Below are 15,163 nucleotides of genomic sequence, written 5' to 3' on the forward strand. Positions count from 1 at the left end.
GGACACCTTCCACTGTCCCAGGTTGCTCCAAGCCCTGTCCAACCTGGCCTGGAACACTTCCAGGGATGGGGCAGCCACAACTTCCCTGGGCAACCTGTGCCAGGGCCTCACCATCGTCAGAGTAAAGAACTTCTTCCTCATATTAACTGTGTAAACTTTGGGGCCATAAAAAAAGCTATATAAATATCCATCTTCTTATGACACTACTCTTCACTATTTTCCTGAGCTGTTGAAGTGTCAGGGGACACCTCTGTTGTTGTCAATGATGCAGTATTAGGATGTCAGCGTACAAAATGCTAAATGCAAGAATGAAATATCACAAAGGGAACACTAAGAGCTGAGAAACTGTGTTTTATTTATACTCTTGGAGATGCAATGTTGTAAAACAACCATAAAATGCATACTATTCATTCCCTGACTCTGTCAACCCAGTTAAACTAAAAAATATACAAGAAGAAGCCATGGGACAGTTTAAACAAATAAAATGCTTGCCTTGCCCATTCCTGATTTACTATTTTGCCTACAATGATCAACATTTATAGCATTTCAGCTGTTTCTCATCAGTCATGGGGAATGCTTTTTCCCTTCCCTCTCCCCAACACCACAAACTGCACGAACATGACTAAAAATACAGGCTTGTCTGGATTTGGAAAGGACACTGACAATTTTGAAAGTGACTACGAATAAAAAAAAGCAAGTAGGAGAGTGGAATACACTCTAATCTCATGCTGTTCCACAAATGTTATTTAACCATGGAAAAAAGGTACAAGGGAAGCTACCGACCCACCCATACACATCCTCTCATCATCCTCTCTTGCCTTCCTCCCTGCCACTGCAGCCCACAGTCAGTGGGCACAACCAGCAGTGCCGCGGCCACGCTCTGGTTGTACTGTTCGACTGTTTCTTACTCTTGCCAATCTGTCTCGACCATCTGTCATTTGCTGTCTTACACTTCATTTGCAAATTACTCAAGCGGGTCTGTTGTCTGTACATCTGAAGAGCTCCGAGGAGTTACAGCCTGAGATTGGATGAAGCCTCTTTGTACAGTGAAGATGCACCAAGGGCTGCCTCCAGTTGAGCCTGTAGCAACCCTACCTGAACTTTGTGTAAATAGCATTTCGGGCTTAATGGCTTACATAAAAGTATCAGAAATAAACATGTAAGGAGGAGGTAAAAGGAATACTAGGAAAAAAAATCGTCATTAAGCTGGAAAAGAGGAAAAAAAACGAGAGAAACGTTCTGTTTACAAATGTGACAAACAGAGGGATATCGACATCACGTTGACAAATATCATGCTTGACATGAACCATCAATGTTCACTTGCAGCCCATAAAGGCAACTGTGTCCTGGGATGCACCAAGAGCAGTGAGAGCAGCAGGGTGAGGGAGTGGATTCTGCCCCTCTGCTCTGCTCTAGTGAGATCCCACCTGGAGTGCTGCCTCCTGCTCTGAGGCCCTCAATGTAAAAAGGACATGGACCTGTTAGAGCAGGTCCAGAGGTGGCCAGGAAGGTGATCAGAGAGATGGAGCCCCTCTCTTTCTGTAGCTTGTCAGTGAAAATCCATATTCATCATCAACAGTCTGTTCCTCCTAAATTCAAATGTCAGAACTTCCACAGAGTAAAATGATTATATTTATACATTGCACTGAAAGAGTTATGAAAGACTTCAAGCTTCTCATTCTCCCACATTCACTGATTTGGTGCCCTCAGAGGAGGCTCAGATGAGCTATAATCCGCTGGGTATAATTCCTCTTAATGTTGTTATCACTCTGAAAAGTTAAACTGTGAATTTGATTTTGCAGATCATGCCAGAAAATGGATGGAAAGTATCTGCATAAACAGAGATGAGACAGTCTTCCCTCCATGCTTTTTCTATATTGTCACTGGAACCCCCAGCTCAGCACTGTCCTACAAAAAACTGACAATGCTTTCCAGTTTGAACAAACTTTGGTGGAAAAAAAAAAAAAGTGCTGAAAATACTTTTACACTCGGAGAGGCTGTTTTCTCCCCCGTCAGAGGTCACAGTCTTTAGAGGACACCAGGATCCCAAATTGTACAGATTGCTGAAATACCAAAAGAAATGCTATGCAATGGTTTACCTGCCTAATGAAAAAAGATTTCAACGGTGTATTTTCATTTCCAATACATACCAAAATGATTAATTAGCATTTATAGTGAAATTTATTTCATTTATCAATGAATTTAGCACACTGCAGAAAACTGGGCTTGTGTAGGCCAGAAGAGAAGGTGTGGACTTGGTAAGCAGCTTCCCAGCACCCAGAAAGGGGTTGATGGGATGACAGACCCAGGCTCTGTATCAGGTACAGAAGGGCAGAAAAAGAGGCAATGGTTTCCATCTGCCTCAACAGCCACCAGTACCATCCACTTCCAGACAGGACAAGGGAATTTCAGTCCTACAGTGATATAATTGTTTTATTAGGCAGATGGAAGAAACCCCAGGCTGAAAAAGCAAATATTCCTGACCGAACTGCTCCCATGTCATTTTTCAACCAACTGGATAATTTCCAGTTGGCACAGATTTCGTTTAGAAACAAGAATTGGAAAGTAGACTAATCCTATCTTAGAGCTAAAACTAGAACTGCTCTTCATCAAAATCATTTTCATTTCCTGATGTGAAAAATGTATCAGTAACAGCATGATATTAAAAAGATACTGGACTGGCATTATGAAACTGAAGCTGCTCTCCACAGATTCATAGCAGTCAGTAAGAAGGCACAAGTCCTGTGACTGGCAAGCAGAGTGGTACCAAACAAAAATTTTCTTCTTTTTATGAACAAGTTTTTTTTTAAAATACGTAGGACACATAAAAATTATTAGTATCCCACAGAGTTTCTTGCTCTGTGGCACTGTTTCACACTGCCTGTGTGTGACAGAAAGGTGTCTCATGAATGCCCTTGTGCCAGTCTGTACTGCTGGAGACAGACATACAGAATCAGAGAATATCCTGAACTGGAAGGGACCTGCAAGGATCATCAAAGGCCAACTCTTGGCCCTGCACAGGACTCCCCAAGAGTCACCCCATGTGCCTGAGAGCATTGTCCAAACACTTCCTGGGCTTTGTCAGGCTTGGGGCTGTGACCACTGCCCTGGGGAGCCTGTTCTAGTTCCCAACCACTCTCTGGGGGAAAAGCCTTTTCCTAATACCCAACCTAAACCTCCCCTGACACAGTGTAGACTCCAAGAGTCTGACTTTGAGGTCAGCGAGATTTTCAAAGCACTAAAGTTTGGTGCAAATAGATTCTAAATGACAGGAGAAGAAGTGGGACTGCCCATTTTGGGGGAACTAGTCAGTCAAAATAATGGGAAGCAATTTTAACACCCTTCTCGCTGCTGCGGTTTCATCTTCAAGTGCCAGAGGGTCTTCCAGACCAGTCAGCCTGATGCATGGACTGTACCTGCATCCAGCTGCACATCACTGCACAGCAGAAGCAGCATCAGTTGTAGCCTTAAGAACAGAATTTACACTTTTTAATTTCAATTTCAATTGAAAACTGTGCACTTAATCAGTATGGGATACTAGCATTTAATTAAGAAGGACAAATTATCAACCAAAAGTGAACAAGTTCATCCCACAAGTCCCTCAGCAGAGTCCAGAATCTCTTTAAGGGACACTCAAGTCAGAAACACAACAGAACTGGACTTTCTAAATATAAACCTCAAATTTTACGTTAAACATTTAGGGGAGAATAAATCAACAAGGGTACCTTCCTATAGGCGAGTGGTCTCAAAAGAGAGAGAGCAGGTTTGGACTGGACATAAGGAAGAAATTCTTTGCTGTGAGGGTGGTGAGTCCCTGGCACAGTTTCCCCAGAGAAGCTGTGGCTGCCCCATCCCTGGAAGTGTTCAAGGCCAGGCTGGATGGGGCTTTGAGCAACCTGGCTTAGTGGAAGGTGTCCCTGCACATGGCAAGGGGTTGGAATGAGATGATATCTGAAGGTCACTTTGAACCCAAACCATCCAGTGATTCTACATTGGTTTTGATTACAGAAGTATGATACTGCTGATTATAACTTTTGCAGTTGACTAGAACTTAAGAGATTTGCATCACACAACTGTTTACACATGGACTTCTTTATAGAGCTGTGACCTCGATTTCTTTCCAGGTGTTCTTCTTTGCGCTAAATTTCATCCTGTTGCTTAATTAAAGGTTGTTCAGAATTCTGACCCTGCCCCACCAGATCACTGTCATCCACATGTTTTTAAGGTTTTTCTCTGTTGACTAATCTCTTTAATCTCAGCCTGGTGCCAGGAAGAAACTTGTGAGCTTACCTACCTAAATGTCTTCACCATTTGAGAACAAATTGGTTCTAGTTTAGACATCTTGTAGACAACTATGCACCCACCTTACGGAAATTATATTTAGAATGTAGATTACTTACGGAAATCACTTGAACAGTGTGAAAGTTTCAGTCAAAATATCTACATTCCACATCTCTTTTATCCCACTTACCCTGCTGCCCTGCCAAACAAGGAAGGCATATTGGTTTCACATGATTTGGTCTAGACAATCCAGGCCTAATTACTTCCAAAGTACTTACAAAGTTATTTCCAAAATTCAAGTCAGATAAAAATAACCTGCAATTATCCAGGCCTTTCTCCCCCTCATCCTTTTAAACACAAATGCTATTTCTTTCCTTCCATCTCCCATCCTCAGCAGTCTCTCTGTAACATATGAATTCTCAAAGATAATTTCATATAGTAAAAAATTATTTCAGCTACATCCTTAAGCATTCTTAGGTAGATTTTAGCTCATCCTGTACACTTAAATAAATGTCTTAGTGACATATTTTTAGCAGTTTTTCTCTGCTCTGGACACTACTAGAGTTGGGGTTTTTTTCTGTTAATTTAGCTGATTATCTTTCAAGCCCTTTATATAACACACATGGAAACAGTCACACCACCACTCTCCCCACATTATATATCTTGTTGTTAATGGATTTGCGCATTGTTTTTCCTCTTAATTTTTATACATCACAAGACTTTCCTTGTTCTTATTTGGAACCTCTGCTAATTGAAATTTATTTTGTGATTTTGCACACTTGATTTATATATCTATATATATATACACATGAATCCTTAAACTGCTGTAAAGCAAAAGGGGTATCTGATCTAGCTCTAATAGTCTCTTAATGTACAACCCATCTGTCCTTTGCATCAGGATAGATAATCTCCATTATGCATTCAAAAGTGCCTCCTTAGCTGCTAATTCTCATGTACTTCTTGGTCTCCCAGATAATCTTCTTAGGAGACACTATTTACCAGCTCCAGAAGGTTGCTCAAAATGTCTTTTCAAAAAAAGTTTTCCTTGTTCATCTGATCTCAGACTTTATTTCAAAAGCTTTCTTCAAAATAATTTTCCCCAGCAGGACTTGCTACTAATAATTTCTTCTTTAACTGATAAAATCAAAATAGAAAATCAAATAAAATTACCTACCTCCATTTGCCAAAAAATACACCCAGAACTTTTTCATTATTTGATATATCACATCTTAGTGTATCACTTACTTTGAACAGTTTAGACATTATTATTTGTTTTTAGTATCATCTACCACACTGAACAAGGGAAAACACACAGTCCCTTCTTGCATTCCAGAAGGACGAAGCAGAAAGAAAGACAGAGAAGGCAGGAATAAGATATATTAAAAAAATACCTTTGAATTTTTTTTTGTGAGCTTTACAAAATATTTTGTGTCCCATGCATGTACATGTAGCTTAGTCTATCCATATTCAATCATTTGATTCCTTGTGAGACATTTAACAGCAAAAAATTTTGTGGAGGATGTTGAAAGGAGAGCGGCAGCAGCCCAGAGTTAACAGTTCTCAAAGGGATTTTGTTACCTGGAGGTGGAAGATGCTGTCAGGAAAGTAGAAAGCTGTCAAGATTAATTTAACTAAGGTTTTAATGATGCTAACACCTGCCTGGTGAGAGCTTTGTCACGAAGTCTTCCTTTTTTAGACTATCAATGGGTTTTTCTGGCATCTTGTGTCATCTTCTGCCCTTAAATAATTCCACTACAGCATGAGAAGTCAGTCATCTGTTCCCACCTTGGTCTTCCATTGATTATTCTTGTTTTCATCAACTCTCCCTCCATCCTCACTTCCCTGACATTGTCATCCTCTCAGTCAGAAGTCCTGCCACAACCTGCCTTCCCCTCCCCAGCCTCCACAAGGGTTTTCTCCACTCTTGGTCTTTCACCACAGAGGCCCTTCTTCACAGTAACTTCCATCCTCTGAAACCCCATGCTCCCCTTCCTCATTTCAGCCACATTTTGCTTAAACAACTTCTTTCCTTCTCCCTCAGGTTAAAACCACAGCTTGGAGGACTTCTACCTCTGACCTGGCCCTTAAAGATATTTGCTTTTCTTAAATAAGAAGAACAGAGAAGCAGTGGTTAAAACAATTTCCCAGTATAGGTCTAATTATTTAGATAATGAAAAACCTTTTATTCTTAGTGGTTTAGTTATTGTTTTTCTCTAAGAAACATGGAAAAATGGCCAAAATTGAATGAACTTTACCAACGGGCAAGAGAATATACAGCAAAGGATGATGAAACTTGGGGTTGGTAAAGTTTGAATAAGATTTGTACAGCTAATAAAACAATAATCTTCTTATCTCCTCCATAAATGGAATTTCTTTTACTGAGAGGATTAGCAGAGGTTTTTTTACCATAACTTGTTCATCTGCCTCACACCAGCACATCTGACTTACATGAATAAAAGAACAAGTCAGATTTCTGCAAGGTTACCCCTTCTCTGGCCAAGTCATGGGTATAACACAGCAGAGGTCATGCTGCATGATTCAGCTGTATGAATGCCTCCACCTTTTTATGGCCAGAATATTACTCACTACAGGAGAGATTCTTCTGCGAGTGACAAACTGAGCTGCAGAAATTCCCCTGTACAGCTGCCTGTTGCTACTGCTCTGAGCACAACAGGCTCATTGGGTTTCTCAGCTCAGTGACTACTATTTCAACAGATGGGAGTATCTGGTGCTGCAAAACTGGAGGCTCTTCCATGCTGCAGTACATTGCTCCTGCTAAATGTGAAGCCATCCTGCAAGACAAAGTCAGTCTCTAATGCAGATTATGAAAAGCAGCAAGTTTGGGCTAGTTAAAAAAAACGAACAAATAAAAACAACAACAAAAAAATAAACCAACCAAAGCCATCTATTAAGTAAGCAAAGATCCTTGCTCTTTGGAAAACATCTACTGCTCAATAACATTTGAGACTGAACATCTACAGAATCTGATTGTTAAAACCAAGGGCTACTAATTACACCAGCTCTGATTCATTCCAATCCAGTTTCCTAATCAGAAAACTTACTTCCTGGTTCCTTAATTCTCCATCTGCAAATGAGAATACTTGGAAACTTTTTATCTGTAACACCACTTTGAGGTTTTGCAGCAACTCCAGGTGTACAGAGCAGACACGCTGCCATGGAGATGCTGCTGCAGCACCCAGCCCATCCAGCTGGGTTTCCATTCTGCAAGGACAATGGGGCTGTTTACTCCACCAGAGCTGCTACAACCAGAGGCTTCTCCTTGATTCAGCAACAACAGAAATCCCACGTGGGGACAGTTAAACACATCACGAGAACACTGACATTACGAGAAGGTAGTCTGTGCTTTCAGGAATTGATAGGAGCAAAGCAAAAATCAACCTGAATTCGAGATGGAAAACAGATTGGAGGCAAACTCAGTGGCTGCACATGCATTTTAGAAGCAATGGCAATGAGGAAAAAAAAAGGGAGAAGTTTACTATTTGGCAAATCTGCCAGCAACTGAGCACTGACTGGAAGCTTTGCTTGGCCAGTTTCTGGACCTTGGCAGCCTGTGTGTTAGCCAAGTGTTTGATAAACTGTGGTCGTCGTCTTCTTTAGCATCTCTTTGCCAAGGAAGAATTCTCTGCTCAACACCAGACTGTCACGGTTGTCTGCACGCCAGCACATGATTAGATAACATCTTCCAAAGCAAACAGGCTGTTCAGCACATGAACAATCAGATTATTTAAGGCTTTTGGTGGAATCACCCCTAGAAAATATTAAAGGAAGAAGAACTGTCCAACCATAACATATGTACATTGGTCTGCGAGGAAAAAAAAAAGAAAAAAAAAACAGAAAAAAAAAAAGAAAGAAAAAAAAAGATACATACAAGGTTGGTGCAGACCTCTGCCTCAAAACCTGCAACTTCACTCAGTATCAAAGCTTAGTCATGCTAAGCAGCAGCAAACAGCACCAGTAAAATCTGAGACAAAAGAGTGCACATATAAAGCACCTTCAGAGGAGAATGAGACTTGATCACTGTAGACCTGAAAACGTCCTAGATTTTATTTTTCTTTTTGAGAAAAACAAAGAAATTTGGGTACTTCACCTCTCTAGGTTCTTCTGGGAATTCTAACCACAGTAATTATTTAATGACAAATCAGTATCACACTTTTATCTGTATTACAAGTACCTCAATCTTTAGCTGTACTGATTAATTCTTCAGATCTGCTGAAGAAAATCATCATCTCTTCCTTGCTCCTCACACAGGCTAGGCTATTTATCAGCATAATTACAAGGTCCATCTTAACCTTATTACCTGTCTTGGATTAATGCTTCACCTTCCACCAATGTATTCTAGCTGTTGTTTATTTTCATTTGAGAAATTGCTCATTGTCTAGTTATCCTTGCGAAGGGGAAATATCTTCATGTGACTTCCAACAGGAAGGAGGATCAGAGAAAATACAAAACTGCTGTTCACTGTTAGCATTAAAAGGGTCAAGGAGGAGAAACAGAAAGCTTGTCCATATTCACAGCTGCATAAGAACCTGCAGCTGCCACTGATCTCTGGTGAAACAGCAGCATTCCCCTCTTCTGAGTCAAGGGAAAAGCAAATACAAGTAACTGAAGGTAAGCCTAAAGGGCACACATCATGACCCTTAGACACCTTACCACTGTTTCACTTCTTTGGAAACTTCTTAAAGAGTTTAGCTGCCTTCACAAGAGCCTGTTAGAAGGACAAAGGCAAAGCCTAACCCATGTCTGTAACACAGGTTATGAGCAGCACCTCAGTGAGCCCCAGGTTTGCTGGCTCAGAGTCTCTCAGTGCTGACACTGAGGCCCACAGCAGGGTCACTGCGCTGGAAACAGCACTGTGGCATCTGGGAAGCTCCTCTTTATTGGTTACTCTAGATGAGGACAGACAGTAAGCAGAAATCAAAAGACATGTATGTCTTTTTTCTCCAGCAGAACTATTGGATCCTGCAGATTTCACAGACACAATCTTATTTGCAAATAGAAGTAACTACCAACCACAGAAAATGCCAAAAGAAGTTATAAAGCAGACCTTTCAAGCCATCAGGGTATTTTTGGTAGTCATGCTGCTGTTTGGTTCCCTCCTTAGAGTCTGTCTGTGAAGTCTTATGACTGTGCAACAGTCTCTTCCCACAAACCAAGCTCACATGGCTAAGGAGAAGAATTTAAACAACGAAACCCAGAAAATCTCCCAGCAAGTCATGCTTTCTGCCACTGGACAGCTGGCAGCATCTAGAGGGGCAGCTACACTCCTTTTTCTACAGCTTTCTTCACTTGACTCTAATCTTAGACCACTTAAACTTTAAACCTCAGAACATCTTTGTAAATGAGCCACTTGTACAAGCGCAGAGTTGAAGTGGAGAGCAAAAACCACAAGCATCTGGTGTGCTTTTGCCCTCCAGACCTCAGAAGTTTAGTCTGCTAAACCTCTCAAAGGCAACTGCAGGGCAGTGACTGACCTCCAGCCCATCCATCCCAAACAATTCCTATTAGCAGGGTGTTCGCTGGAGCGTTGGAACTGAGTAATCAGTTTACAGATTGACAGAGATCCTGCTCCAATGAGATTTAATCCTCCAAAGCAATATGGTCAAAACAGTGAAATTATTTCTACTGTTTCCCTTTGCTGCCTGGCTCATGTCCACATTGTTTTTTCCTGCATTAAGATAATGGCCCTATCAACATGACTTTACATTACTGTCTTCAGATACAAATGTGATCCAGATGGATCATTAGTATTTCTTCTCAGTTCATTAGTGACATGTTGTCCCACTCCTACCTTGCTTTTAGGAGAATGGTGCATATGAGCATAACTGAAGAGAGAATCAATCATATAAGAACATGTTGCTTAGAGTAAGAAGCAGGAGTTTAAATTCTCTGCCACTGTTTCAGTGATGTCTGGAATTCTCTATTACAAATAAACACGATATTCATTAACTAATTGCTTATGTAACAAAGATCATTACATAAAATTATCATCTAGGGGCAGTGAAAGAAGAATTTTAATTATCCAGGTGAACTTCAAAGCAGAACTGCACTTTGTGACTTCTGTGGTTGCCTTCTCAACTTCACCAGCTCCTGACCAACCGGCACTGTACAGTCTGTTGACTGTACATGTTGATTAGCATGACCCAATTTTTGGATTAGAAAAGACAATTCAAAGCAGCAGCTGATCAAAGCTGAGAGGCTGGTTGGACGGGTTCATGGATGGCAAACCAACAGTGCCAGTGCTGTGAGCCAGCTGCCATTTCCAGGGCAGCCATACAAACCTCTGTTTGTTGAAAGGATGAGACCCTCCAAATGCTGCAAACTAAAAGGCTTTGCCTTCAGTACTAAGCAATTACTCCCCTGTTCCAGAGGCCAAATGGAAAAAAGGCTGTTTCCAAGCCTGACTGCCAGATGCTAAGAGTACCATGCCTACAACAAGGTTGCTTCCATGGGTGGAAATGCAGCAATAAGCTGGAGAGCTCCAAGCCCTGTGCCCAGTGTCAGCTCTGTGTAAGAATTGCCCAGCACTGAAGGGCCAGTGCTCTTCCAGAGAACTGGCAACTTCAAGGAGTCCCCACTGCCACCTGCAGCAAGAGCTGCAGCTCCAGAGCCTGAACACACTGATCTCTGCCACTGCAGGCTTGGCACCCCCTTCCATCCCCCAGGAGCAGCCAAATCCCATACCACAAGTGGCAAAGGGATGGCTCCCTGCGGCAAACATCCCTCTCCCAAGCCTCACAGGAGAATCATGGCTCCCTCCAATCAGCATCCTTCTTCCAAGCCTCATGGGAGAACAGTGTCTCACTGCAGACAGCATCCATCTCCCAAGCCTCACGTCAGTTCTGAACCTAAACTGAAATAAAGTGAGATATGCTTACAGCATAACCCTAAAAACAGTCCTAGCTGACATCAGAGAACTACTTCTACAGGACTAATAGTTCACTTGAGCAAATCTCACCAAGCACCACATGTATTGTAAAATCATTAATATCTGTTCCACCGCTGAAGGAATGCTCCCTTCACACAGCCAGAAGGTTCCCTTCTAATAAACCTCCCCCTACATGAAAAGCTTTATTGGAGAAGAAAATGGAAGGGACAACAGCCTAGACTTCAGCTATCAATGCTAATTGTGCCTTCCTGCTGACCTGCACAAGGGCTGGACAAAGGGGTGGATACTCATGGGAGAAGAGGGCAGGAGCGAAGGCAGGATTTCTGTGCTTTCCTTTGCTCTTTTAACTTCAGCTTCCATCCCCATCGCTTCTCAGAAACAGCCTCTTCTCATTTTAATCCTAAAGTTTGATGTTCCCCATCCTATCAAAGCCACATAAACATTTTTATGCTGTGACCATACAGTCACAACAAAAAACTCGACCTTGAAGTGAACCCCTCTTTCAGGCACACACAAAAAAAATCCTCTTTTCTTCCCAGCAGTTCTCCTGGGAGCGATCCAAGAGCAGTAGGTCTCTCCACCTTTAAACTACCAGTAGCACTGAAACTTTCACAAAGAGGATGTCCACATTGCCAGCTGCTGTGTGGAGAGCCCAGGGATGAGCACAGAGCTGGCCAGGCTTGGGCAGCAGTTTGGTGACAACTGGGTGGAAATGAGCCTGCAGTGAGCTCTGGGTCACGAAGGACACACTGCTGGCAGCATCTAAGCCAGGCAACTTTGAAGTAGACTTAGCATTTCTGAGCTGCAGTGCAGTCTGCAGTGCAGTCCCCACAGTAAATATACCCAAAGTCTTTGCAATCAACATTTTAATTCAGACATAAGGGAAAAAAACCCACAAAACCCGGCAGTTTTAACCAGAGCAAACAAGGTACAGGAAGACCAAGTAACATGAAAGATATTGCAATTCCTGCAACTGCAGCGTCTCTGTAACCCTTTTGTTCTCTTTTATCTCATGTTCCTGGCCCACACTTTCCAGATGCTGCAGCTTAAATAAGGCTAATCAAAGTCTTGCCCAAGTCAATGGAATGCTTTCTGCTGATTTATGGAAGCCAAAATTTTGCTTTTTCAATGCTACTGAAATATGAATAAGGATACAGGAAGCTCACTACAACTTTGATTTCTTTGCATAGTCTTACACTGAAAATGCATCATATACTAAAAGACAGTTGATCCAGATACAAGTTCATATCAATGCAATTGTAAATCCTACATGTTAAAAAAATGTTCTTAAGTTAAAAAAAAAAAAAAAAGAAAAAAAAAAGAAAAGAACATTTTACTACTTCAGAATAATACAGGAAACATGTCCCAGTGCAGGCAAAACTGCTCATCTGAATCATTCCTCTGAATTACTCACTGTTTCATCTCTAAATCCGGTATGAAATTGTTAGGGAAAAGCTTCTTAAATTAAGAAGAATCTCTTGCTGCCAACACAAAAGCATTTGTACAAACTATACATGATCTCACCTGGTAACAAACTATCAAGGAAATAATAATCATCATAACCTCTTGCAAATCAAAGTAGTTTTATTTCCAGATATTTCCTCTGGCTTCACTGTTTGATTCAGAGTCAAGCAGAACAGAGATTCAAAGTTTGACCTCCAATTTGTAAATCCTTTTTACCCTGTTCCATTCTTTCAATACTAGGAACAATCAGATTAGAAACTAATTTTCTCTGTACCTTTGTCCTTTAAATAAACCGCTGAATAACACTGTATTATGCCTGTGAGCTCTTTCAGATGATCTGTGAAAAGCATACTTAAAATTCCTCTTTCAAACTTAATTTGCAGTGATTTTCTTGCAGTAACATGAGAATAAATGAAAAAGATAATTGATTTCAACAGTAAGCAATTACAGACAATGACTTTTCTACAGCAGTTGTCTAATTAAGAGACTATGAGCCCAGCATATCAAGTCTTAGATTTAAGCATTGTTTTTCAGGTACTCATATGATATGCAAGATGCACAACTTTTTGTGTTCTGTTACATTGCAGATGCACCAAAACACTTGCTACAAACTTTTAACCCTTTACAAAAATTTATACTGGCACACATGATTTGAATCTGAAGGCAAGAAAGAGCTACTGCTGAACTGCATAAAAATATCTGAAGGTTATCAACACTGATAAATAACATTTATGGCAAGACATCTAAAAAGTGACACTGGACTAAAAATAACTTGACAAAATTAACAATGAAAGATTTTTTTAATGAATATGAAACATGCATATGCACAGATGTCAGTTATACAACCCATTTCTTATATCATTAAAGAGTAAACACCAGCCTATTCTTTCAGCTTATCAAAACACAGTAAAAAGCAGGCACAATTCCTCTCCCGTATTTTTCTCCCCTAATTAACAGATTTTTTTTTAACTGCGAGTCTTTTACTACTGCAGCAGAATCTCATCTGCTTCCTTATTCTGAATTGCTACATAAAAGTGCCTATTGCTCCCAAAGGCTTTTCTAAGAAGCATCTGTAACAAAAGAACTGAAGGCTCATACCTTAACCTCTTGGTTGGCAAAAATCTCCACATCAACCCCACAGGCAACCAGAGTGGAAACATCACAGTCCATGCTACGGGCTGGCATCCCCCGCCTTTGAACACAGAGTTAGGCAAGCTCAGAGTAACAAACGGTTGGAAGGAAAAAAAAAAAAAAACCAAACAAATAAATAAATAAAAAAATCTTCAGTTCAGTACTGCAGTTGAACAGTCCAAAATTCTGTCTCAATGACTGCAAGCTTCCGGCCCGAGCTCTTTGCACTAAACTGAGTTGCTCCTTGCCTTTCCCCCGTACACCCACCAACTGAGCAGGCAGAGCATAGTAACAGCGCTATTCCATCTCTCATGGCAATGACATCACCACAAAGACTGACATAAGCTAAATCTATTTTTTCAACCCCTTTTATCTCTAGGCAGCACGGTGGATCAAATTGAACATGATTATGTGCTAAATCTGAACTCGGACTAAATCAATTCAAGCAGCGTTCACTGTCAACTGAGTCATAGCTGTTGTTTCAGCTGAGTGCTTATGTTGGCAAAAAAAAAAAAGATCGCCTGACACTGAAAGCTCCGCTCTGAGTGTAAATTAACCCAGCATTTAAAGCCACCAAGCTCAAGGTGGCATTCGTTACCTTACTATACTTTAAAATCTACAGCAGAGGACTAATGAAAAAAAAAAAAAAAACAAAACAAAACCAAATCAACAAAAACATCAGCATTCTGCTTTTAATAGTTCTAAGTCTTCTGTTTTAATAAGGCACGCTCTATAACCCCACACACGGGATTAGAGAACATCTAGTCCTATCATCAGGAGTGATCAACACACTGCAAATTTGATCCCAGCGCTTCGACATACACGTTGCACTATGACTCATCCCCAGGAAGATCAGAGGCATGGTGTGTGATTTGGAAGTCAATACCCCTTCAAAGAACAGAACATGAAAATTTCCTTGAAATTAGGGTCCTGCACTAGGCAAGCCTCTATACCATCCATCCTTGGTGTTAACCCTTCACAAATATAACTATGTTCAACTGAAAGAACCAGATATGAGTAAAGTGAAGATGCTTTACACCTGCTGACTCAGGGGTCTGCTTATTCTTTGCAAGTTTATTTTTTTAATGATAGAAATAAAATATCTACAAATTTGGGACTTCCAAAGTGATCTTTATCGCAGACTGGCACCATTAGTTCTCCTCTTATCATTTCATTCTTGTGATCCATAATTACTTGTAATTTTTGTAGGCCTAGAATTGACATTTATTGATAAATCAGATTACCAGTTACATATTAATTACCAGTTACATATTAAAATATGTAACTATTGATATGAACCTAGGAAGAGCTGATAGCTCAGTGTAAGAAAATGCTCTGTTTAACTCCACTTCATTAACAGATATAACATCTACATTTGAT

At 40.7% G+C, this 15,163-nt stretch overlaps 1 protein-coding gene across 3 annotated transcripts in view; it reads right to left on the reverse strand.

Moving 5' to 3' along the window:
* RCAN2 (regulator of calcineurin 2) overlaps positions 1 to 15,163 on the reverse strand; it is a 77,868-nt gene that overhangs the window by 22,247 nt on the left and 40,458 nt on the right. Inside the window, exon 1 of one of the 3 annotated variants that reach the window (XM_027886573.1) lies at positions 13,751 to 14,229. The exons of the other annotated variants lie outside the window; for them this stretch is intronic. Coding sequence (XP_027742374.1) covers positions 13,751 to 13,837 — 87 coding nt within the window. The 5' untranslated portion in view covers positions 13,838 to 14,229. Of the gene's footprint in view, positions 1 to 13,750; positions 14,230 to 15,163 lie in introns of those variants that run through there. 3 annotated transcript variants of the gene reach the window in all.

The sequence above is a fragment of the Empidonax traillii genome, unplaced genomic scaffold (genome assembly GCF_003031625.1).
Source record: "Empidonax traillii isolate 1590-97213 ecotype Southwest subspecies unplaced genomic scaffold, ASM303162v1 scaffold190:size869923, whole genome shotgun sequence".
NCBI lineage: Eukaryota > Metazoa > Chordata > Aves > Passeriformes > Tyrannidae > Empidonax > Empidonax traillii.